Source organism: Leuresthes tenuis, unplaced genomic scaffold, assembly GCF_036924035.1.
Source record: "Leuresthes tenuis unplaced genomic scaffold, fLeuTen1.0.hap1 SCAF_10, whole genome shotgun sequence".
Lineage (NCBI taxonomy): Eukaryota > Metazoa > Chordata > Actinopteri > Atheriniformes > Atherinopsidae > Leuresthes > Leuresthes tenuis.
In genome coordinates this window covers 4840031-4867345 of record NW_027325364.1, presented here as the reverse complement: position 1 = coordinate 4867345, position 27315 = coordinate 4840031, and the positions used below count along the sequence as shown (strand labels likewise).

The window sequence follows — 27315 nt, the reverse complement described above, 5'->3', positions numbered from 1 at the left end:
AATCAACTCTAAAACCAGTTGGCAGCCAGTTAAAGATTCAAGCAGTAGGGAAGGAAGAAAATTGTATGAATTGATCTCTTCTCGTTAGCTAGAGTTAAAAGTCTTTCTGCTGCATTTGGTTGTATTTGAAGTGTATAAATGGATTTCTGGTTTATGCAAGTCAAAAGTCAGTAATCCAGTCTTAAAAGAAATGAGAGAATAGGTGATAGTGTTCCATAAGGGGTAGAAGCAGGAGTGGAAAAGCTAACTGACATGGGATTTGAAATCCAAGCGGACATTACACAAAGCTTTCTAACGGAGAGTTTTGTGTAATTGCACAGTTGATCATGAGAATGAAATTACAGACCATTAAAATGTTCTCAATTAGAACATTTTCTCTTTTCTCTCGGTTTACTTGAAGAAAATCACATTTAATCTTCAGATCTGTTAAATAATCTGCTGAGGTGGCAAAGCTGAAGGATTGGCAAACATTATAAATGTGTGCATCTGTGTACCATTTGCAAAAGTGAAAGGAAATACTGTATTCACAATATGTAGCCAGGAAATATCTTCTTTGGTTCCATTTACAGGTCGATACCCTACAAAAAAAGAAAGTGCTGCAACATATAAGTGGAAAAACAACAGACTTTTGCTTTAAATACCCGCAAGCATAAAGCAAAGTGATCAGTACCAGATCAGTTTTACCAGAATGTGTCGAATATATCATATATTTGTACATGTTTTCTGTCACATATTGACCTAACTATGAACAATCATGCTAACTGCAAATATGTCATTTCAATGCCTAACCCTAACCATTTATTGGGGAGAGTGCATCAGAAAAGTATGAGTGGGAGTAAGCTAGAAAAGTGCTGAAAAGATGGCACAGGAGTCTTTAATTTGCCAGATATACATTCAGAGTGGCACAAAGATTGTTTTAGCACCTCCCATCATTCCCTTGTTACTCTGTGTAATTGTAAAGAAAAGCTAGCGAAATGTGGAAAGTGGACATCACATAAAAACATTGTAGGGAGTAGAGGTGCTGACAAATCAAAACTTAAGCCGTATTTGTGCAAGAAACATAGTAAAGAAAATGTTGTAATAGTTCAGTTTATAACATTTATCACGAATCTGCAACATTTTCTGCGGAATTTCACATTCTGTCATGAGATTGGGTTGGTAATACAGGAAGAGTACATGTTAAAGTATCCCTACTCTAAAAAACAATATTTTAACTTGTTTCACATGATTGATACATGTTTTTTATTTATAGTCCAAGTACATTTCTTAAGCGAAATCCGCCAGGAACACAGCACCGTCTATGTCCTCAGAAAGGTGAAGTCAGACAGCCCATATGTTCCACAAAGGACATTAAAGGAACCAATTCTGACAGATTTTTGGGTGCAGCTGTAGTTAATTTGCATGCAGCGTGAAAGCCACTGAAAAAGCACAATCAAGATGGAGAGGCTTCTTCGTGTTTGCTCCTGTTGTGAAAATGGCAGACCTGACATGTTTTATTTATAACAGTTTATGCGATGTTATGAAATCAGATTCCGTGAGCCTTCGTGTCTTATCCAAAGGTGTTAAACTTCAACAGAAGTGGATTCGGGTTATTTGGAGACATAGCACTGATTAATCAAAATACCAGAGAGTAAATGGTTCTGCAGTCTTCATTTTAAGGACAAAACGAGGACAAAACAAAAAAAAAAGCAGTTTGGTTTTGCCTCTTAACTGGTTATAAAGAGAGATTATGTTCCAAAGATTCATCCTAAAGACGCCCCAAGTATGAGCGGGCGTGCGTTATCTCTCTGTTGCCATTTCGTTAGCAATTCCTGCATTCAAGCCACCGGCCAAGACGCTGATTTATCTGTCTCTCCAACTTTCTCAGAGACCGCTCTGTCCCACTTTGCCAGCAGAGCTGCCTCGGTGTAACTGACCAGGGCAATGACACTGAAAATGAATGTGTACAAACTCACTCAGCGAGTGAGAGTTAGCAGCCCTCATCAATATTTCATTGATGTTTGCTATTTACAGTATGAGCAGTGCAGAGCCAGTTTTGCACTGTTGGGGGAGTTTTTACAGAACTGCATACCTGGCAGATGGATATGTGGACGCAGCCACATTAGCAGACTTATAGATCCCTGTTTACTGAATGAGGATGAAGGTATAGAGCCATACCCTGTGCCATAAGCTCAGTAATTCTGTTATGACAAAAACTTCAAGCTAATAGCAAACTTGTTCAGGTACACATGTAAGTTATTCAAGTGAGACTTAAATACAATCATACCAATATCAGTAAAGTCGTTAAGCTAAGTAGTCAATTATAACAACCTCCATTAGATAAACTTCATTGGTTTTATAGATGCCATTTGATCATTTGTTCAATGAAAGTTATCTAGAAGTAAGTTTTAATATAATACTTTAGGGCCCCAGCAAAAGAGAGTACACTTCATACCAAAAAGGGAAATGTACTCGAATGACAGTCAAGCGACAGTGTTATTATGCCTATAAAGAGCATTCAGACTGTCTTCAGGTTGTCATCCAGTAACTGAACAATAAAGAGAAATATGTCACAACCTGTCTGAAAACAGAGAGTGATTTCTTTGGAGTAGCAAAACGAACCTGTCTGCCCAGTGTTAGGCACAGCAAGAGAACACATTATGTTTTTATTAGAAGGTAAAAGTGCAGACTGACAGCTGCCACAGTATGTTGGAAACATGTGAGGAACGACTGCAGAGACAAGCTCCAGTCAAACACCTGGCTCAGGGTTTGATAATGTAGAAAGATTCATTTCATTAATGCTTCATACAGAGAACTCTAAGTTGGCTCGTTGAACTGGAAACATTTTTTTTTCAACCCCTGGTGTATAGTTCTGGATGAGCCTGACCAGAATCTGAAAGGGGCTGACAAAAAAATGAGTGTGCATGAAAGTAAAGCCTTCCCTCTAGTGTGTAGGGAGGCTATGATGATCTGTTCTTCACATCAGTATCTATGGTACAGTATAACCAATGTACTGTTCTGAAATAATATTCTTTTGAGGTTTTTTTCTTTAGATTGTTTTTAGAAAAGTCTAAGTTATGGACTTTGTTTGAAATGAGTTGCATTCCTCTCACGGTTAAGCTCAAGACTGGAGTGTAAGATCTGGCAGTTATGAGTTTGTCATTTTTTGAGTCCGTGAGGAATAGAATTTTTATTGAGAAATTACAGAGATTATTATACCTTGATATTTTTCCTGACAGACTATTGCTTCAGAGCTGTTGGATTCTGTTTGTGTTGCTCACTGACAGTTAAAATTGTGATGTAAGATGGGCTCATTTGAAGTGAGACACTTTTTTGTTATTGCTGTCCTGGGGACAAACTGTGGTTCAGTGTTATAAGCTGCAGGTGCCTCACTGTGCTTCAGCTTCTCGTTCTGACCCTTTGGCTCAAAGAAATTAGAGTGTTTCTTTGATGTTGCCAACAGCCATAATTGTCACGATGAAGCATGTGGGTGTTATTAGGAGTGAAGCATGTTTTCCCTCGTTTATCTTGTCACTCATCCATCCTCTGGGGCTGTTTATGAGCTAACAAACAAACAAACCTATCTGTAAACAACAGCAAAACAACCTTGTCTTCTAGTTCTGCTCCTCTCTCTGGCTCACTTCTCATCATGTCTCTTTGCTTCTAGTAAATTCCAGATGCTCAGAAACACGATTATACAGCCTAACTTCTGCATGTGAATGGAAATGTTCCTCAAAAAAGTTTGTAAAACTGCTGAACTACTTGATATGTTTTTCCTATCAATGTGAACAAAAGTGATGATTCCTACAGCTATTTTCTGTCACAGCATTTACAGTCATTTGAAAAAGAAGATACACACTCTTTTAACTCTAAGGTTTTACATATCAGGACATTATAAAAAACAAATCACCTGGTCCAGGTTTTAAGATTAGGCACATACAAACTCAGATTAAAGATAATGCATGACACATTTCAAAGTGTTATTGTTTATCAAACAAAAACTAAGCCAACATGCAAAAGCAGTTTCTAAGAAATTAAGTTCACCTTTACTGCAGCAGAAATGAGTAGAGCAGCAGCCAGGTGCCATGAATCAAATGCACTTGATTAAGCATGAGGACCTCTATAAAAGTAGTAGTTTTGTCAAATTGCTGGTTTGGAGCTTTCAGGTGTGTGTTAACACAATGCCAAACTATTTGGAGTTCATAATTTCTTCAGAGAGAAAGATTATTCACAAAGGGAAAACATTAAAGGCAGCTGTCAATCTTCCCAGAAGTGGACGTCCCAGTAAGTTCACCCCAAGGTCAAAAAGCCAAGAGCTACATCTCAGACTCTACAGGCCTCAGTTAGCATGTTAAAGGTTAAAGTTCATGACCAACTGTCAAGCACGGTGGTGGAGGTCTGATGATCTGGGCTGGTTCTGCAGCCACAGGACCTGGGCACCTTGCAGTCATTGAGTCCACCATGAACTCCTCTGGATACCAAAGTATTCTTGAGTCAGATGTGAGGCCATCTGTCCCACAGCTAAAGCTGGGCTGAAACTGGCTCATCAACAGGACAATGATCCCAAACACAGCAGCAGATCTACAACAGAATGTGTGAAAAAGAAAAGAATCGAGGTGTTGCAATTGTCCGATCAAAGTCCAGACCTCAAGCTGACTGAAATCCTGTGGTGGAACCTTAAGAGAGCTGTGCATAAACCAATGCTGCAAACCTCAATGAGCTGAAGCGATGCTGGAAAGAAGAGTGGGCCGAGATTCTCCTCAGTCATTTGAGAGACTGATCGGCACACGGAAAACAGTTACTTGAAGTCATTACTGCTAAAGCTGGCTCGACAAGCGTTGAATCACAAACTGCATTTTGACTTAGACTTTGTTGAATCAATTAAATGGTGTAGTTCCCTTTTCACATGGCTGTATAGGTGTGTGAGATTTTTTTAAGACTGACCAGAAATATCATAAATGCATCTTCAGCTAAATATTAACCTCTGCAATAGTTTCTGAGATTACTGTCTCTTAAACAGTGTCATATGAGCACCCTCTGACAAGATAAATATGGTAAATTAGTGATATGAATGCAAAGAGACATGCAGATAAAATTAAACTAGCCCCATTTTCATGATATTCAACATTTAAGTCAAAAGGTCCATTTGAGTTAATGAGCATATTAAGTCATTTTACAGAAGCACCCACTTGCTGTTATTAAGTTACAATACAGATTCTGTATGCAGAGAGGAGCACAGATAAGAATGGAGGGGACTATTTAACATTGTATGACTTGTTGAAATGTCTGCTTGCACGTGATGAATAAGGAGTCATCAAAGAAGATCCTTCCAGCCATGCAAGCATAATCATGGTATTACAGTTAATGAAATTTAGATGTAGTGTGAGTAGAGAGCTTTAGTCAATGTGGCTTAGTGCAGAGCTGCCCAGGGCACCTATCACACTGAAAGCAGCCAGGGTTAACAATCTTCCATGAATGCTAAGCTCCTCAAAGTATTCCTTCAGATGTTAAGTGTTAGCCTGTGGTTGTCTTTCTTTCTCTTTTGAATTTTGCTCTTTTCCGCACTAACCTCTGATGTGCTCTGATGTTGGCAGTTAAACCAAAAAAGGCCTAATGTCCATCAAGCCTAAATAATGACTTTTTAACTGTTTTCCACATGGAAAAGCATTATCTGAATGGCAACATTTGTCCATTTCTTTTATCTGGCTGTGGTCTTTAAACACTGCAGTCACCTCATCCACACCAGACTTGTTTTGTAGCCCTTGGCAAACAGACACACTGTGAAACTTAATGTGACTCAATGCTGCAGGTTCTATGTGGTAATACTCACTTCTCCCAAAGGCTATGCAAACATGCAATTATTGCATTGCAGTGTTAATTCCGTCTAAAAGCCTCAGAGCTACATCGAGAGTTGAATTTTAGGAATATGCTTTTGAAATACTGTTGTTGAGCTTTAAACCAAGATATGAAATGTTTACATTCTGCTGAGGAGCTCATCAACTTTCAGACACATCCTGTGAAGCATAAGTAAAACAAAAATACTGAGTGGAGCTTTTGGGGACTAAGCTACTTTCAAGATGCTAAATTAAGCTTTGTTTGTGAAGAGAGGTATCTAAAAATAAAACATGAACAACCAGAAATTCGAAGATATCTTTCCAAGATTTGATTTATTCTGACAAGTTTAACTTAACTTGCTCTTTGTAAGGAAGGCTCAGTCTTTGAGACCTTAAGTTTACAAAATACATACACAAACTCACTTCTGCCCTTCAGACTGCCTCTGCGTTGACACACTCTGACAACAGTGTAGGAGTTCTGACAGAGTTCATCCGAGTTTCCCTCGTGTGGAAGTATTTTTTTAAGATGTCATAACAATACACTGACCATGTGGCGTTTTACAAAAACTTCTGATTGCTGCAGACCAACTAATTTTTCTTTCAGAATCCTTTGCCTCGGTTTTAATATCTACTACTATATCTACACACAGACTATAAAATTGTGGCAAAGTGGCAGCCAGACAGCAGAAATGATCCTCAGATGAACCCTGATCCTGCTGAGAGAAAGGTCCTATCTTCGAGGGCCTTAGCAAGTTGCTGTGGATTTCAGAAATAATAAACAAACACGAGCAGAGGGAGAGAAACACAGTGACCCATTCATTAGTGAGTGTGACCCTGCAGGGACAAAGATGCTGTTCATTAAATAGACACTTGAGGCCCAGTCAGAGATCAGACTTTCACCCTGACAGTGAGGATATTACACTCCACATACAGCACAGTGTTCACAGAAAAGATCCCCAAGAGGAAGCATTTGGTCTCCCAAGTGACCTTCCGTGAGGCCCTGAGTAAAACAAATCAGAATTAATGATATTATGGCGGACATAACTACGACTAAAGTACTTCCAAGACTTTTCATCTCTTTTTGCAGACTTTTATGTTTTTTAATCATCAGCTACAAGAGATGTATTCCACCCTTTATTCACAAGTTCAGACAATTTCCTGGGGTATTACTAAAATGTGCGTGACAAGCTTGGTCAAAACACCACAGATGTAAAGCAAAATAACACTATTTTCAGCCGTGTTTTTACACATCTCATAGCAACCACTTTTAGGGGGTGTAGTGAGCAACTCAATGCAACTCTTTTGCAAGACGTGTCTCCATTGAGCCTGGTTCATGCTGATTAGTACTATTTAAGAGCAAAGTTTGACAGAAGTTACTGTAGGAACTCTTGAAACATGTTATAACATAAGAACGAACATACAGCACCGAGATCACCCAAGCACACATGTACAAAGCACCTTATCACTCCCACATTTACAGCATTTGAAGGTGATAAAACACTTGGCTTCTGAGTTCACCTGTTTCTGTTTTCTCTCTAAATTCTAAGTTATTATGCATGACAGTTTGAAAAGAATATAACAGGTTGGAAAGAACTAAAAATGTAAATCTGTTATATTTGTTGCATTACGTAGGAGATCAATGCTGTTTCAATCAAAAAACACATTTACCGATCAAGTTACATGTTAACATTAGAGTCGATATTAACTACTCTGTCATCCATTGAGCTTCTAAGTCCATGTATAGTTTCTGCCTGTATCTCATTTGAGGATGCCAGAATTGCTCCCCAAGAGCTGCTGTTTGGAGGTATACTGCCACCAAGGTCTTCTCTACAGGTCTTCCTTTTAAAGATGCTCCACAGGTTCTCAATAGGGTTGAGGTCAGGGGATGATGGTGGCCACAGACAGTTTTTCTCCCTTTATATGCATAGCAGACAAAGATTCAAGGTATTTTAGCAGCGTGGGATGGTGCATTATCTTGCATGAAAACAATTTTACTCCAGACGGCAGTAAAGGCAGGAAATTGTCAGTTAGAGTCAGTTTTGACACCTCCAGGCACCCTAAAGTGGTCTATCATCTCACTCCCTATTATTTTCAGCCCAGAACATCACTCTGCCACCTCCTCGCTGATGTTGGGACATGGTGGCCATCCACGAATCATCCAGAACTCCATCCATCTGAACCATCCTGTGTACGACTGCATTCATCAGTGAATAAAACAGTTAGAAAATTAATTTTCAAGTATTTCTGAACAAACGTTTTCCCCTGTGAGCATTGGTTAGGGGCCGAAGTACAGCTTTATGCACACCTGCAGGCCTCTGGAGGATCCTGCATCGAGAGGTTCTTGGTACTCCAGAGGCTACAGAGGCTTCAAACGGACACTTTCCTTTATATGCCTAATTATCAAAACTGTCTGAGATTTATATCATTGATCTAAAACTTCCACAGAAAAATGACCACCCATATGGTTATTTAGCCGAAATCATTTGGAACAGTGTTACCTTTCATTTCAAGCCATCAAATACTGCTGTTTTGTCAAAGCCTGTGACATCTCTGGTGCTGCTGTTCACTGGGGCCTGCCAGTGAATGGCACGTATTAACAAGTGACAAAGACAGCATTATTGTAGATGACTACAGAATCCATGTCTTACACACTTCCCATTTATTGTATTTGTGAAAATGTATTCTACTATTCCCACATTTCAAGAAAGTATGACTCTACTTATTCACATAAAGTTGAGGTCTTGGCCACTTTATAAAAGTCAAGATTATCCAGTTAACTGCCACAAATTCTTGTAAATTTACCATTATTAATCTATGACATAGACAGATTCAGCAATTGCTTAATCTTGACTACCGTTGTTTTCATAAAGTACATTTTAAGAGACAAAGTCTGAAAATTAGCTTCCATGTTGCCATGGTTAGAAATCCAACAGCAGACACTCAACTAACATCGTTGTGCAAGTTCATGCTTTACAAGAACTTATTCAAAGTTCAGTTCACACAGATTAAAACTGAACTAGTTTATGCTTAACCAAGTTCATAACACCAGAATGAACTAGTTCACTTCCATTACTCATGTATTACCTCCTCTGAGTTCCCCTCCTTAAATGGACCATTGTTTTATGAAGTGCCATAAAGTACTGAAACACTTGGAGCAGATATATGCACGTCTTTTTTTTACCTGTTTTATTACTAACCACCGAGGTACTCGAGGTGAAACTTGGATTAAAATAACATGTTTTAGGGCATAGCCCACTTAATTTTTGCACACTGATAAAAACGCTTCAGTTTCACAATAACATCAACATAAGGTGACTTTAGCAGTGAGTGAAAAAAATGCAACTTCAAAATATTCTACAGCAACAACAGATCATACACCCAAAAAAAAGTAAGAAATAAGAGTAGCAGCTGTCTTATAGCACCTCAGGTAAAACGTACTTATTGGCATTGGGTGACACAGGTGAGAGCAGTGTCTAAAACATGCAGCTGTCTGCGTCAAGACCAAAACAAAAGATCGACTTATATTCCAGGTGCTCTCGTCTGGATTTCTGCTGTGCAAAGTCGACTGTTACATCTGTCAGATTCAGCCGGCAGGATTCAGTCTTTTTTAAGCCTTTATAGCTTCACCTACCTTTGTTTTTGAATGCCATTTTTTGCCTGTTTCTGTCGTGGTGTCTGCTTTGGAAATGTAGCTGTGCATTCTGCACGTCTAACACCATGTATGTGTTTCTCCTGTCACCTCTCCTGTGTAAAGAAAAAAAATCGGATTTTTCCATTTACTTTTGCAAGTTTGTCTGTTTTTTCCACTTTTTTTAAATTATGGTTTCTTTTTGGACTTTCTTTTGTTTATCTGGGTCTGCATCACTGAACTCAGGTAACATGATATATCTGCTATAAATTCAGACAATTAATATGGTGGTCTATGAGGACTTTCGAATCTGGCTTTGTTGCTTCCCATGTTACATGTTTACTGTGGAGTATTTGATTACTAGGATAAGAGGCAGGTTTAAGACAACTTGCCAGGTGATTAGAAGAGTGGTTAAGTTGAACAGCAGTCTTAATTTACCAGCTCCCTATTATTTTCCCTTTTTTTACATACTTGATTCAGTTTTTTTGTGGTTGTTGCTGATTTATTTTGCTCAAGTTTGCATGTGTCATACAGGAGTGCCACATGCTCTGACATCTGACACGAAAGTGAAGCCTCTAGTTTGGATGTTATGGCTAATAATGAACAAGCCCAGAGAGGATTGATTTTTTGATTTTTTTATCATAGATCTGAATTTACATTTAGATTCCACAGGGATGAGCTCTACTATATGCAACCAATCAGACACTGAAATTCACCAAGATGGGTTTCTGTTTGAGGGCTGCACAGTGGTGTGGTGGCTGTCACTGTGGTTCTAAATTGACCCTAGGAATGAATTTGAGCGTGCATGGTTGTTTGTCTTGTTTGTCTCTGTGTTGGCCCTGTGATGGACTGGCGACCCATCTAGGCTGTACCCCGCCTCGTGCCCAATGGCAGCTGGGATAGGCTCCAGACTCCCCGCGACCCCGAACTGGATTAAGCTGGAATAGGAAACTGATCTGTTTGTGTTTGTTTATTCGGACATAGCTGATTCTTGCAGGGCACTTAATAGCCCGTAAATGGAATCACTTAAATCATTTGTCTAATAGTGGATGTAAATGGATCTGATTAACATACAAACAAAGTCATGTCATGATTTGAGAATGCTTGTTTTTATACTTCACATTTTTATGTTAGAAGGTGACTCGTCGTCTCAGCACAGTCTTTGATCATCCTGTGAATGTTTTCTGCCAAACATGTGACAAAAGGAAAGTGAAACACAGTTTGTTTTCAAAATGTCAAATGATGCTGTCAGACTGCATGCAATATTGAAAAGTTAGCTTTAGGCTTCCAGAGCTTTGCGTTAGTTTAAATTTGTGTTTCAGTGTCAGGTGTAAACATTGCTGCATAACATGCAAAGACCTGTAAAGATCTAAATATCTCTGACATACATCATGACATTCTGCTGTGTTAGAAACAGAATCAACGCTACCTTTGTTCTTGATTAGAATTAGTAGTAGTAATTGTATTGAGCTGTGCCAGGAAATGTGCCAGGAAGATGACCTTTCTTGGACTACTTAGATTATGATGGGAAGTATTTTATTTTTTAGTAAAAAAAACTGCATAGTAGGTTTTGGAGTATTGCCTCAACTGCATTTCCCTTCTCTGTTTGATTCAATACAAGCAATCAAAATAACATTACTGTCTTTATTAGGCTGTATTTTTAAAAAAAAAAATCCAGACCAAACATGAGAGGATTTTTGTGGGTATTATAAACTATGTTGAATATCTGGGATCTGTAGCTACAGATGCCAAGTAGGAAAATAAATCACCTGTCTCGCTTTAATCCATAGTGTATTGAAATGCTGAATCATTCACTAAGAATATGTTTTGATGCTCCAGTAAATGCTGCATCATGTTGTATGAAGATGGATCCTTTTAGAAGCATCAGCAGCAGCGATTAGAGACACGAATACAAGTAGACTCATCAGAAGTTCCCTGGGAACCACATGATTATGGAGGCTCATGTTTCATTTTCCCTGACAGAGCGCAACCTGCCTCCCTCCTGTTAAAACAGATTTCCACCCAGCCTTGCGTGGACTGGTCTTCCACAGCCATTTGTCTTGAAAACTGAAAATGAACAAAGCGGTTCAAGACTTATTGTTACTTATTAAGATAGAAGTTATGATGAAACACGCTTTTGCCAGCGTGCCAGACAGGATTTTAGGTCAAACCAACCTACCTGGACCCTCACTGTTCATATCCTGATATGGGCCGAGTCAGTCTTAGGCTGCTTATCGATACAATTACAGTTAGCTAAGTTAAAGTAAATTGAAATGTGAAGCTTTCAAGTTAATTAGATTTCCCCTTCTTGTAGTATCACAGTCGGGGTTCTACCACACTGTGCTAATGCTTTTCAAAATGCTTTGTACAGGCTGTGTTGAGCTTACTGGTGTACGAGTGTTTTCATGGTATCAGCGATGTTTCCTTTTTGGAGAAACACAATATTAGACCCCATGTTATCTTTTTTTCATTTTGGATTAAAATGTTAAACAAGATAGACTTGAGAGCATGTTTCTAAAATCTTACATTTTGTAAAATGGTGTTTTAAGGCATCTGTTGTTGACAGTCTTTCTGGTTTATAGTCCCCCGTGAAATCATTACCAACATTTACTTGTTTAAAAAACAGCGGTATCTGTTTCACTAATGTTAAAAACAGTCATTTTGTGCATGTTTCTATTGGTATTTTAGAGTTTGGCAATTCCTGTAGAGCGAGGAAAAAAAAAAACAGAAACATTGATGACTCATCCTGCTCTCTGGGATGAATTGCTCTCTTGACTTTCTATGTCCCTGCTCCATCACTAGAAATTGAAACTAAATGATGGGCAGAGCTGATGTGAAATGAGGACACTGAGGTCCGTGAAACCAAAATCATGCTCGATATTTGTGCACATATCATACTGTGGGTAATTTATAGGAAATTCTTAAGGTACTCATTCATGACTCACCCTGCACTGTTAGTGTTTACAGCATTCATGTCATTTATGTTATGCAGAGCTGATGCGGATTGGTGAGCAGTGCGTACCGAGGCCACTTCAACTTTGACCAATCAGAGCAGACTAAACTATATACAAAAAAAACTAACTGGGGCACATGCTAGACTGACTAAATAGAAATATGTTTTCTCAATATAAATATGTTGACTTCAGGACTGTTAAGCTAAATATTTTTAGGTCAACAACCCCTCAATTCAGTACACTTATGTTGAGAAAACAGCCTAATATGTGCCTTAGTTATTTTATAGCTGTTTTGTGGGTAGTTCAAGCCTGAGCTTTGTAAACATTGAATAGACTTTTATGCCAAGTGTTTTGTTGCATAAAAAGCAAAAAAGAACATCTAATAATGATCAGAGTTAGAAGTCTTTTTTAAGGATAGGAGAGGTATTGTTATTTATATCTATTCATTCCACTCAAATGAGCAATATCAAGCTGTTATACAAAAAAAGAACATGTTATTTTTGTTTCTTTCTTTCTTGAGAAGACCGAAAACGCGAAGGGAAAGAAATGATGTCCTAAGGATAAAAATATGTCCTTAAAACAATGACTTCTTTTCCACTAACAGTACTCTAACTGTGGAAAAAGAACCACAGAATTTAGTTAATTTGAATATCTTTTAAATAAATGTATCACCTGTGTCGTTGGAGCCTTCAGCCAAAAGTCTAACAAGATTTCTAATCAGCATGCATTGCTTTTAAGCCATCATGCATCTAAAGACAGCGCTGGGCTGCATTTGTCAAGTCAAACACACTTCTTTTTTTATTTAGTGTCATGGAGAGGGACATGGAAGTTCTGTAAAGCTTTCCATTGGGTTTAAAACTAACGTATGCCCCTGAGTGCAGGATGAGTCATCAGAAGCTGTTAATAGTTTTCCAGGAAATGACAGACACCAATAAGAATACTTGTTTTTGTAGTTTTTGGGCTATATATTGGCACATCGTTCACCCACATCTGTAAAAGCACGTAAAAATCTAATTTTATTTATCAGGGACTTTATTTATTGCTGTATGGCCAGGCCCTCACTACTTGTTAATTTAACCTCCGTTTTGTGAGTTTGGGTAAAGGAAGTGTGAGTATAAGACTTTTTTCGGGGAAATAAGTTATTTTGAATTTTAGACTTGTTTGTCGTAATCACTGCCGGTCACCAATAGAGGTTCATAAATGCCAGAGATAACTCACAACACCTGTAATTTGGCTTTCAGACACTTTCCTTCAATAACGTATTATCTCCACTGTCGCACTTTGTATTTTCATTTCCCAATCATCCCCCTCTCAAAGCAATCACACACACCCAGTGTGAGCCATGTACTAGATATCATCACATCGAACCAGAATGTAGTTTTAAACCAAGGTGACAGATTATTTTTATTCAACACGACACGTTTTGTTCTTTGTCTGCTGTGGGATGCCAAGAATCATATTCGAGGAGTTGGTGTCATCTTTGAAGATACATTTATCGTTTTTCCTCAACTGACAAAAATCTAAAATAAGTTGTTTGCTTACATGTGGATTATTTTTTTAAAAGTACATATCATATGTTTAACTTCATTGTAAACAACTAAATCAACTAAAAGTTTGTTGTTAAACAATTACGATCAAAAGCCAACCTGTCAATTGTCTCACTTTACTTTTAAATGATCTGTTGAAACAACATGAGGCTATCTCATCTTCCTCCATTGTAGGTGCATAGTCCCCAAGAGTGTAATAGCGCCAAGCTAAATAACTTCTCCTTTACCTTCCTTTATCGAGACAGCACCTTAATTGTGCTTTGAAGTTAATTCCCTCTTAAGGTTTCATGCCAAGTGTCTTTGCTTGAATCCCATCCGAAACCCAAATGCTTATTGTTTCATCTTCTCATTGTGATCTAAAGCTGTTCATTTGTTTTCCAGGTCCATGGGGGAGATGCATGGGCAGTGACTGTGGGCCGGGTGGCAGCCAAAGCCGGGCAGTCTGGTGCGCCCATGTGGACGGCTGGACGACGCTTCACACCAACTGTGACCAGGGCCAGCGTCCCTCCAACCAGAGAAACTGTTTCCATGTGTGTGACTGGCACAAGGACCTTTACGACTGGAAACTGGGTGCCTGGAATGAGTGTGTGCCAGTATCAGCAAGGACCTTTGGGGCCCAACGGCCGTTCACATGCAGTGGAGGCGAAGAGGGCATTCAGACCCGGGAGGTGGGCTGCATTCTCAAGTCAGACGAGTCTCCAGCAGAGGATGCCATCTGTGAGTATTTTGAGCCCATGCCTCGCCTGGAGCAGGCCTGTTTGATCCCTTGCCCTCAGGATTGTGTGGTTTCCGAGTATTCGCCATGGACATCCTGCTCTAAAACGTGCGGGACAGGTCTCAGGAACAGAGTACGCAGTGTCCTGGTTCCTTCGCTTTTTGGAGGCGCCATTTGTCCCAATCTCACTGAATTCCAGTCTTGTAAACCGGGACCTTGCACACGACCCGAGGGGCTGTACAGTCTCAGGGTTGGACCGTGGAGCCCTTGTGCCCTCCAACAGACACGGACAGCACGGCAGGTCAAACGCCGGAAGGGTAAAGGCCAAGGGCTCAGGGACAGAGGCGGAGTCAAAGATCCTGAGACCAGAGAGCTTATCCAGAAGAAGAGGACCAGGAATCGCCTTAACCGGCAAGAGAGTCCCTTCTTTGATATCCAGGTGGGCTACCAGACTCGGGAGGTGACCTGCATACATAGGAATGGGAGCAAAGTGGGACACAAGTGAGTGCAAATATTTTTATGTTATGTTACTGTCAAGTCAATCTTTTTTTTTTGCTGTATATTAAACCAAGGTCTTTAGTAGCATTTCCAGTTTATTTTTCTCATATATTCTCCATTTTCTATATTTTCATTGATTTATTTCCTGCCAGTTCATCATCTGCTTCCCTATTTGATATTTATCTGTACTTGTCCTGTGTCATTGGATGTCTAACAGCTCAATATGTCACATTTGTCCTCCTGAAAGTTTTTCTTCTCCCTGTCAAGAGGTGACATATTGGAGAGGATGTTTATCGGCTGTGTCTTTGTCGCTGCTGTGCTGTCAGAGCAATGAGGCACAACTACCATTACAGCATATTTGTTGTCAACTTTCAAGCGAAGAACAGCTTTCTTTATGACATGAGATCAATCTTAGCCATGACTTTGTGTATTTTGTGCAATTTTTTGTCATTTTTCCCTCTCATTTTGAATTGGTATTTAATCATATAGTTCATGGCAAAGTGAAGAATTACAAGCATCAGTAGCAGAAACTGACTTTTTCTTGCTCAGTCATAAAAGTCACATTACTATTTTAAAGCTTATAAAACAAATGGTAATATGAGGGTTTTATGTGTTTTAAGGTTAAGGAAATTTTATACGAACGTTAACGTAAGGCTTGAAAAATTTAGGAGAAGAAGTAAGACAGAAAGAAGCATCCCTACGTGAACGAGGAATGAAACAAGTCAGTATTATTATGTAAAGAATAGGAAGTCCTGCAAACAAATAACCACTTGTCAGAGTTTATTTTCAGTGGGCACTTTTATCAAAAATAAAAGCTGCAACTTTGAGTGCCTCCATGTGGGATCCAACCTGTTTGACCTGTCATTAATTTGCTGTGAGCTACAAAGGCGCACTGTCTGGTCGAAAATAAGAGAGATTAAATAGCTGTCATTTTCCACTCACTCACTCACTCACTCACTCAAGTGTCTGCCTGAAATGCCCATCAAACATTTACCCCACAAAATGAGTGTGAGATCACCACGTCTGTCAGGAAGGTATTATCAGCATGAACTTTACTGCAGATTTTCTTTTCAACAATCTGACAAAAAAAAATAGTGCGACAATAGTTCCCCATTACTTGTATTGCTAAGCTGACATCCGACTCACAAGAGACAGTAATTGTCAGGCAGTGCTTCACACTTCTTCCCACACAATCTGTCGAGCTAAGATGCTTTTCTTTGAGAGGTTAATTGATGTTTTCACTCATTAAACTTACTGACCCGATTTACACTCAGCCACTTTATGTAAAGTGGGAATATTAGCTTCGTATGATGTATCAGAAAGCCAAATGGGAAAGCAATTTAAAGCAACAGTGAGGCAAATAACCCGATTGTGGTTTAAAAGACACTGTAGCCAGGTTTAAATGCATCTGTCGAGGCCATACATGTAAGACAGGAGTAAGCACAGAAGTAGAGTTTAATTGCTATTTAAGACATGTTAAAAAAGTGTACGAAAGGTAAAGAAGGAAGTTTTTTTCCAGCGTCTTTTCAAAATGTACGGTGAGATGTAACATGGTTGCATTCGTCCAGCTGAGCAGTGATCTATACGACTCGGTGTTAGCAGAACTTTTTAATCCATCCATTCGTTCGTGTTAGTGAAAAAAAAGAAGCAATTATTAATGAAAATAACAACCAGAAATGTGCAGGGACTTTTTCTTACATAGTTTGTATGTACAGTATTAAAAACCTTAAAAATCAAGCCAAAGTGGGAATAACTTAAACCTGCATTCTTTCTCGTGACCAGCAGGAGTCTTTCTTAATCGAAGCTTATGGGAAAATACTTTTCTTCTTGCTTATTTGAGACAGATGCAAAAATATTTTCTTGCCCTTCTCTAACTGCTTTTTTTTTGTCTTTTCGATTTTTAAAAGGCCTGCCCATCTGATTACAATTATCAAAGGACTATGATCTCTAGATATAGGGAAAAAATGTATAACTTTTGTTTTAAATTAACATTTAGTGTAAAAGAAACACATCACAAATGACTTAATATCTTATAAAAAGTAAAAAGTTCATTAGAAATAAGATGATTTAAGATTTAACACTTATAACACTTTTTTTATTTATTAGCTTATGCGGTAAGTTGGACTCCATGTGCTTCCCACTAAGATCATCAAAGCTACATGAAATCTAACCCAAGATGCACTTCTCAGTCATTTCACATTTAATAGACCAAATAGTACCAACACATGGCCCGTCATGCTCCCAGAAACCTTTTCATTCATGGTGTCAAAGCCACTACATTTATTATAATGCCCATTAACTTTCTTACAGCACATTAAAAGCCGTCAGGCTGTCTCTGGATGCTGTAGAAATATTTTATGTAAAAACTATTGTGCTGAACAGTATCTGTTACAATAGATTATGCGCATTCATTGACCAAATCTTCTAAGGTTAGAATTTAAGAGGAGCTGTCTACATGCTGGGAATAATCAAGGTGAAGTTAGCTATTTATCAACTGCAGGAGTAGAGGTAAAACATGCTGCTTAATTTGGCCTGGGAGTATTCCTGAACATAATCTGAGGTTAGAGCTAAAATATAAACTCCAAAAATCTACCACTTTTACATTGTTTGCTCAACTCCAGAATTTACACCTCTAGAAATTTGCTGAGTACATTTGCTCCAAAATCGCACCAATTTGGAAATCCAAATAAAAAAAACAGATAAAAACTATGCTGATTAAAAAGTTCTTGCATATCGGATGTGTTTCTTTTCATTTTCATAAAAATTCTGTTTTTCACCTACTGCTATTTCAGTTTGCTTAATTTGCATGATGTCATCTTTTAAATTGTGGTCCAATTACACGTTTGTATGCAGTTTCTTACCTGCTGCTTATTCGTTACTTCTGGCTTAAAAGTCCAAGATAGTGATGGCGAAATCACTAAAATCAAAGATTTTAAATATTCAATGTGAGTCCATAGACTAATTGGTGATGCCACGGTAGCTACCTCCATCTGTTTTACATAGTCCTTGTTGGTGTTGTAGTTTTCACACAGATTCAGCTGCTCGACCATGTGGACTGCAGGAGGATTTTCCTAGATTTTTAAGTAACCCAAAAATACAGGATTATAGCTGCTAACCATCAAAAAATGGATTTATGCTCTTTGGTGGTGCCCCATTTCTTATGAATCTCACAGAACTATAGATGTCGTACACTTCTCAAACACCGAAATTAACTGACACTGTGGTTCAGAAACTGAAACTGATGAAAATTCGTGTAGCTATCAGTTATTCTTTCTATGTTATGTGATGAACCTCTGACTTTTCATGGTTCAAAAGCAATTAGCTTTTTTCATAATGAGCTGTTTCTTTTGATCCATCTGTTTTTTCTTCTATTCCACAGCTGACTGTAAAATTTCATGGCTGTTCTCTATAAACTTGGTTTTGGAGGTCTCTAATCTCCTGGGAAGAATCAGTGGAGCAATCCTCCATTCAAATCAGATATGTTTCACCCTGCTTGTATTCGAGGATATAATCAATTATGTTCTAAATCTATTCATTAATGCTTTGTTAGCACAGGGCTCTCACCAGTAACTAGGATCAAATATCTGAAAATAACCGTGAAAAGAACTCATATGCCCATAGGAGCATAAATATTAATCCTTGACTTGTTTATTTCTTGTCCTTAAATATTCATGGTTGTTTTTGACACTTTCAGAAAAGTGGAACAAACTTCCCAGTGATGCAAAGAGCCAGTCTTCTTCTAGCCAGACACCCCCTGAACATCTTGCTCACTTCATTTCGAATTTTGTTTGATGAACATCTGTCATTAGGCTGTTTCTTTCTCTACAGTCCCCGACATGTCCCAAACAGGCCGCTTTCTAGAAGCTGAGCCTTCTGCTTCTGGCCTGGTTGATCAGTGGCCTCTCTGGAGTATTTCACATGACATTATCACTTATAACGCTGAGCGTATTGAACTCATTTAAAGTCTAATCTTATCTGGAGCTATTTCTTTGCTTTTACTCTAAGTATCTTAAGTTGTAAAATGCTTTCTTTTAATTACTTACATTTGTGTTTTTAGACCATTTCAAGGTGCTTTGTTTTGATTCGTGCAAAGGAAGAAATAAAGGCTGAAATACAACTTGCAGAATTTCTTGAATATCTGTATCCTTTGACTCCATTGTTGGAAGTCACGATGTAAAACCTATAGGCTTTAAAATGAGCATTTTTCTGACTTCAAATTACTTATTTAGATAGAAAATAATTTTGTCCTCATTCTGTCTGAATGATTGAGAAGAAGCAATAATGACCTCTTTCTACAACTCTGAGATCTCCACCAAAATGCTGCGGCGTACACACGACAAGCAGCGAAAAATGGGTCACTGGCGGCATTAAGGGCTTTTTAAAACACAAGAAGTTCCGTGTGAAAAAAGAAATCGAGCCATCACCCTCAGTGCGTCACATTTACTGTTTAAATTCCTCATTGTTTTATTGCAAAGCAGGATGAACCGGCACACTGTGAGAGCTTGGCAGAAAAACAAAAGCAAGATTCTTCACAGTGTCGCTTCAGTGCGACTTCAAAGACAGCAGAGGTGTTTTAATCTGCAAAGACACCGGAGTGCTGAGAAAGAGAAAAACTGCTCATACGTTTCCTGATTCATACCCAAACCCTGAGATACTGGAGGTGAAGTGTGGCAGCGGCATCTAAATGAGAGGTTTCTAAATGAAGCAGAGACGTAATTAGCACTAATAGCTCGTCAGCTGCATTGCCTCAAGGGTAAAGACATCCAGAATGAGTCTGCTTTGGTTAGAACAAATTTCTAATGATTAGAAAGAGACCCAAAAAGGAAAAGGTTACTCATTACTTGTAAATGTTGTTTAGATGATCAGAAGACATCTGCGAACAGTAGATCAGAGGTTGTTTTGCTTGTCTTCACACTCGAGACTTATTGATACTCAAACTCTCAGTTCACATTTGCATATGCTAATGAGAAAAACTGATGACACTGCGGCATCAGTCAAGGACAGAGAGTTAAAGTCGAAGCTTTGCACATTATGTTGTGTCACCTTTTTGGGTTCTGCTGATGCAAATACTGTTGGCATACTGGCATTGGAAAAAATCAGTCAACTGCATGATCTTCTGAAGAACTGTGATCGTGAAATGATAAATGGATCAATCAGTTAGTTATTCTATGGGCAGGATCAAACACTGATTCTACCTAGATAAAAGCATTTCACGGCCTCACTTCCCTCTCCACCTTCTTCCGCTGCAGCTTGTGCACACCGAGGGATCTGCCGTTGACCATCCAGTCCTGCGTCCTTCCTAAAGACTGCCAGGTTACCGACTGGGCCGAGTGGAGCTCCTGCTCCAAGATCTGCGTGGACCCCGAGTTTCCCAGAGGCAATCGCACTCGGAAAAGACAGGTGCTCCAGTTCCCTGTGGGTGAGGGAGCTGAGTGCCCGCCGCTGGAAGAGACGGAATCCTGCGAACCTCCGGGCGATGGCGTGCCACCCTGCTCCACGTGAGTTCCTCGTGATTGCTGTGGAGGGAGGCTTTGAGCGCAGCGGAGATAGATGAGGGAGGTTTGAATATTGTGAATGTGGGTTTCATAACTTATACCAGGATATTGCATAACAAGAAGCAATCAACAACATCCTTCTCTTTGTTATTGGGAGGTTAAAAAGCTGCTATGAAACACTACAGGAATTCAATCTGTATTTCAGTCATGCTCAGGCACAGTAAAATCAAAGTGTTGGCTGAGGCTGCACATACTTTCTGTTGACCCCCCTTGACATATATCACCAAGCTAATTTGCTCTCCGGGGTGGCCCATGAGTGTGTGTGCTTGTGAAACAGCATATGGAGATAGATCAGTATAAGTGCTTGGGCAGGTGCCAGACAAAGTAAAGACAATAGGAGAAAAAGGGTATTTAGAATCCTAGAAAACTGCACTCTCATTCAAAATGATTCAGGTTTCTCGATGGCTCAGTTTCAACCCATATCATCATTTGACATTCATTTCAGCATAAAGAGCTATATATTTCTAATTCAATTCAGGAAAGTGTTTGATTTTCTGTCAGACTGGTCAAAATTGGTCTGTGATGCATTTATGTATAATTTATTCATGTAGAAATTCTCTTCACTCTACCAAATGCCCCAGACTAGCAGCTTTGCTGTGACTGAGTTTTTGACAGACTCTCTTTACTGTCCTGCTACTCAATACTCTACTAATAATTATGATACATAACATATGGGTAAGTCATGTCCTCTAGATTCTGATTAAGATATATCGACATCTTAGAACAAAACAATTTTCATTTTCAAAGTCATTAGAGACAACAGGTTTTATTCTTGTTTTTTAGATAAAGCTGTGGAACTCTTGTCCCAAAAGGATATTCCCTGAATCTTTTAATTATATTCTGCACTGTAGATAGAGAAATATGCAAATCCCTCCTGATTTTTTTATGTGAATAACAAACTGGAGATCCTCTGCCTTTCTTTGCTACGAGACTCAGCCTTTGTTGGATTCTGCTTTTCCACCAAATTGTGGTCAAAGTCACCTGTTGACGTCACCCATTTGAAAGGATAACTTTCTCCCCTCCCAAATTCTTTTGGAATGTTTTTCATGCCTTGAATACAAAAAAATGGATATTCATTAACAGATTGAGTTAAGTTGATGCCACAAATCATGGGTTCATACTGTCTGCAATAAAAAAAATCACTATGTTTTTAACTGGTTGCTTGTTTTTGATTTGGGATTGTACTCCACACAGGACAGTGTCACTCATGTCCTTTCGTGCTGTCTCCACTTTGTAGTTACACGTGGAGAACCACCGAGTGGAGCGACTGTCGGGTTGACTTGTTGCTGAGCCAACAAGACCGTCGACGTAGCAACATGACGGGTCTTTGTGGTGGAGGTCTGCAGACAAGGGAGGTGTTTTGTGTCCAGGCCAATGCTGAGCTTCTGAAATACCTCAACGATCTTAAAGAAAGAGACAAAGGTAAAGTTGAGCTTTTTTATGTCCTCTGTAAGCCCTGAACATACCTCAGTTGTCAGACTGTAGTTATTTATATCTTAACTTGAGACACGATGCTTTCCCCTTGAGTATAAACCCTGTATAGAGCCTTAAAATTATATTAGGGATGCACAAATCTAAATGTCAGATGGATGCCAGTGTCAACACTCAATTCATTAATATTCAAATCAGGTACTGGCCATAAAAATCAGCTTCTGCCATTAGTTAGACTCATTCACACACAATGGGGCTGTGGACTTTAGTTCCCCCATTATCCTGAGTTTATTGTTCCTTTACAACAAAATGATCCAATTTCCAGGGGGTAGACAGTTAATATTTTATGCAGGTGGTTGAATAGTCAGCCTCAGCAAAGCATCAGGAGAGAAAAAGTCAGAGTGGTGCATCCCTTAGAAGAGCATCCTTCCTCTATCAAAGTCACATTTTGTCCTGTTTTTTCAGGTCTCTTATTTGTGACTTAAAGCACTTTTTATTACTTATTCAAACCAAATCCTCTTCTCATTTATTTGCATAAATTGATTCTGGAGTGTTTAGGCAGTCTGTTGATTTCCGTATAAAACAAGCAATGTCTCAACTTTACAGACAATCTGTAGCTAAAAGCCTGAGTTCGTGTACATATTGTGTCTGTGTGCTGCGTTTTTGTGACAGCTCAGCCTCGGAAACACCAGGAGCTCTCCCTCTTTCAGCTTTTTATCCGACAGGCATATTTTTAGAGTTACAATACTCTGTATGTTTATCAGTGGCAGCAGATCAATTTTTTCTCCCAAGGTGAAACATTTTTCAAATTGTCAGAATGCATCTTCACCTAATCTTACAACCTTGGGAGCAAATCTGCAACCATTTGAGTCCACTCAATTTTTTTCTTTTTTTTTTTTAAATGAAGGCAGCATCGGTCTGTGCCACCTCTGAAAACAAAGCTAAATCTTTCATAGTAAATTAATTATAGCCACTGTATGGTCTTTTATTGTCTGATGAATGGTTCATAATCATAAAAAAGTTTCTATGAACAAAGTTGGAAATGGGAAAACTCCTCAACCTCATCCTGGTGGTTTTTCAAATGCAAGTTTTAAATAAAGCAAAGCTTATTCAAAGTGTTTTATTCAAAGCGTTGGAAGAAAAAAATAGCACTAAAAGATACAATACTGAGCAAAAGTATTGAGCCTCCCTCTCATTCCTTTAAATAACACCAGTAAAGCATGTGGACATGCAGTATATAAGGTAAAAACAAAGTTTGTACAATTGTAACAAGTCCATATTTCGTCTGAGCTCCTTTATTCTCCAACACAGCCTGAATCCTCTTTAGCTTTCTGTCATTTCTTTAAGGAGTCTTCAGCAATAGTTCACCAGGCTTCTTGAAGGACATCCCAAAGCTCTTCTTTGGATGTTGGCTGCCTTTTGTTCCATTCTCTGTCAAGATGATCCCACACTGCTTCAGTAATGTTGAGGTCCAGGCTCTGGGAAGACCTGTTGCCACTGATTTTCAGTCCACTTCTTCTTTTATTTCATGTTTAGATCTTGTTTTATTTCAAGGACACATTTCTCACCATGCTGAGATATGCCAAGTTTTCAGCTATTAGCTCTTTGGGAATCCCCTTGCAGGTGCAAAAATCCTATTTTCTGTCTTTCAAACTCTGTTATCTTTGGCATTTTTCATAGATGCAACTAAAGAAATGGGAACAGATGACATGTGTCTGTGACAGGCTGCTAGTAACAAAGTATCTAAAGATACGATTTTAAATAGCTTCTTTGCTAAGTTGTCTGTTATGTGTGGACACCACACCGGCTCATCCCTTGAGTTAAATGCCTTTTTTATTCTTGAATGATTTGTAGGTCGGAGTTAAGTGGCTTAAATAATTCTTAAAAAATGCAATGATCTCTCACTTTGAAAGACCTTCAGAAAGCCTGGAGAACTATTGCTCAAGACCGTTTTTAAGGGTTACAGCAAAGGTTGGCTGCTTTGAAGCAAAACATAAAGAAATGAGAGACAGCTCAAGGCTTTTGCAAACTATTATGAATTAAATCTATAACATTTAAATTAGTTACTTAAAACTACAATTTGAATTAAACTTAAATAAAATGTACAGTAGAATAAAGTACGTAGATAAGTGTAAAACAGTATTTAGGAAGTAGGAGAAATTGGCATGTTGGTTAAAAGCGGAGGAAATGGCAGCAGTCTTCTCATAGTGGTTGTCAGACAAACGAAAGGTTGCTGTTTTGATCGCTAGCTTCCCTAGTCTGCATGTCAAAGTGTTCTTGGGCAAGACACTGAACCTTGCATTGTCCTCAGTGTTCATCACCTGTCAGTTGCTTTGGATAAGAAAGTGTTGCTCAAATAGGTGAAATATAAATGTGAAAAAATAGGAGCAAGCCTATGTTGCACGGGCGCGCTCATACCAGCAGTTGGCCTCAATTTCACCTTGTTTTGTTTGAACTGGGGGCACCACCAGCTGAACAGTCACACCTTCCAGGCTTGTAGCAGCATTTTAAATGAGCTGCAGATGTCTGGAGGTCTTATGGGGAAGGGCAGTAAGGAGTGCATCACAATATGTAGATTTAGAACAAATGAAACCATTGATTAGCATATATAAATCCTGATTGGAGCACTTTGAACACCTGCATTTAAATACTTGTTAATGATACACCAAGATATTTGATGTGGGTGTTATAGTAGTATTTAGTGCTCTAGTGTCAGAGTGTGCACAAACCTCTAACCCCCCCCCAACACACACACACACACAATTACTGCTAAACTGCACGGATACAGAAGGTCTTTAAGGACTGTTAGACTGATCCACTTATCATTTATTCAGCTGAGATTAAAAAAAAAACCTTAAGTCATATCCAGGCTAAAAATAATTGAGTATCGATGGTCTCCAAATCTCATTGGATTTCTCTCAGATTCATAACCATCATTACTGGCATATGTTCTCTATTTTCTTAGTGAGATCCAAACCATGGGAACCACTGTGACCAATCCCAGTTCTTGTGAGGTCCAGGCCTAGTTTTTCAGTTATTCATAATCCAGTTTCAAATGCCACACGATATTATTCCCTGATTCATTACTGAGGCGGATAGTATTTAATAGCTTTAAGCGCAGTTTCGGTGCTGTTTTGGGCAGAAACCTGATTGTAAGCAGTCATTGATTTGATCCAAAACACTTTTCTAAAAACAAACTCATACTTCACAGATGTTTCATATCAGGGTTTTGTTGAAAGTTCTTTCTCTGCGACCTTTCTATAGATAAGTTATTAAATAAATCCCATTATGTTCAGGGAACTTATTCAGTGTTATAGATCTCAGGAGGTTTGGTCCGTTCTGTAACTAAAGTACACACAGTGGCTGTGTGCATCAGATGTTACAGCATCAAACTACACAGCCTGTCATACATCAGCTTAATTATCTAGTATAACAATAATTAGAACAAGCTCTCTGACATGTCACTTGTACATCGTCCAAATCCCCCACACAGTTTAAGAACTGCCGTCCCCTTATGAATGTGTGGTGCATAATTATATATCAAATATTTGCAACAGACTTTAGCCCACATTTAGAATCAGTTAATATCAGTTAATATCCAAATATATATATAATGACATACAATATTCTATTTATATAGTGTGCCTGCAACATTTTCCTTTAAAATCACACACATTATTTAGACTTTGGGCTGCTGCTTTTAAAGGCATTTAGAGCAGGGAGATGCAAAGGCCTTCATATCTGACACTTGTCAAGGCAGCTTAGAGTCAAAGCTGCCCTCTTATGAGGGTGTTAAAGACATTAGTGAAGGCTAAGCTTAAGGAGACCAATCATGATCACGTGAGGGAGAGGAAAAATCTAAAACCAGGTGGGATTCCCACTTACAACATGAGTCAAATGTCGAAAGACGCCCACCCGTCTTATTGCAGTAGATGCAGTTATATGTAGATGTTTGACTAAACACAGAACAGATTTTCTAGATATTTAAACTGATTTTTTTCAGTTTTGTTGTTTATTGTCACAATTTTATGTAATGCAAACTGACAGGCTGAAAGAAAGTTAATGTCTTTAAACCCCTTTAAACGAACAAGAGAGTCTGTGCATCAATTTGCATACCTATTTCTAAATGTTTGCTGTTGACCTACAAGAGCTAAAGCAACAAAAACTATGAATATAACAATTTTAAAGAAGTGTTGAAAAAAGATATCAGTTGAGTTAGCGATGAAAAAGATTAGTTTACTTAGTTATTAGTTTATTAGATTAGTTTACTATTAATGGTTGATAGATCTGAGCTAACTTCCTGACCGGAGTTCGTTTTTCCTCACTTAATGACTCAGTCTACGCGTGAAGTTATTGAGGCTGTCAGTAGAAATGCAAAAAGAATTCTGTTTTCTTTGTTTTACAATCACAGAAACAGCAGTTTCTATCCAAAGATACCCTAGGTTCTCACCCTCTTCCTACCACCATGATGCACTGTCATGTTAGCCAAGACTGGACAAAGCCAACCATAGCTCTAGAATGGGCTTTTGGTGTTTTTTGTAGACATTTTAGTTTGAGGTTGCAATGTGCAATTTGTTTGTTGCTAGATCCCATCGCATATTGCTCACATCACAGTCGTTTCTAGCTAAAAACTGTTTATTTTAGTGAGCTTGATTTATTGAGCTAGTTCTTTAAAAGTTCCCAAGAATTTAAGATAAATATGAGGCAAAAGTTTAGAATTGGATTCACGAATCACTGATGCAACTCCAGGGGCCACATTGAAACTGTGTGTATGCACAAAAGCATAAATGTGCATAAGCATTTTTTCACAAGACTTATAAAGCCATGCATGTGTGGCTTCCTTTTAGAAATCATAGTCTTTGTCAAATAGTCAAATTGCATGAGCATAACCCGGATTTTAACTCAGATCTTTTAAGCATGTGGATACTCCCCTAATTATTCATTTGCATAAAAAAAAAAAACATAACCTAATAGACATGACGATGACAGCGAACCAGAGAAAAGGAAATCTTCTTTTATTGCTGTTCTCAGCGATGAATCCCAAACAAAACTTTTAAATGAATAAAAAGTAACTGAAGCGATCAACTCTGACTTCAGAGCAAAACATAAGAGATGGAAGAGTTGCAACCAAACACCACAAAAAGCTGTTTTTTATACGCACACATTTTCTGCAA

At 38.6% G+C, this 27315-nt stretch overlaps 1 protein-coding gene across 1 annotated transcript in view; it reads left to right on the top strand.

Moving 5' to 3' along the window:
• thsd7ab (thrombospondin, type I, domain containing 7Ab) overlaps positions 1-27315 on the top strand; it is a 172157-nt gene that overhangs the window by 45941 nt on the left and 98901 nt on the right. The window contains exons 2-4 of the mRNA XM_072393679.1: positions 14324-15158; positions 20405-20653; positions 21948-22132. Coding sequence (XP_072249780.1) covers positions 14324-15158; positions 20405-20653; positions 21948-22132 — 1269 coding nt within the window. The remainder of the gene's footprint in view (positions 1-14323; positions 15159-20404; positions 20654-21947; positions 22133-27315) is intronic.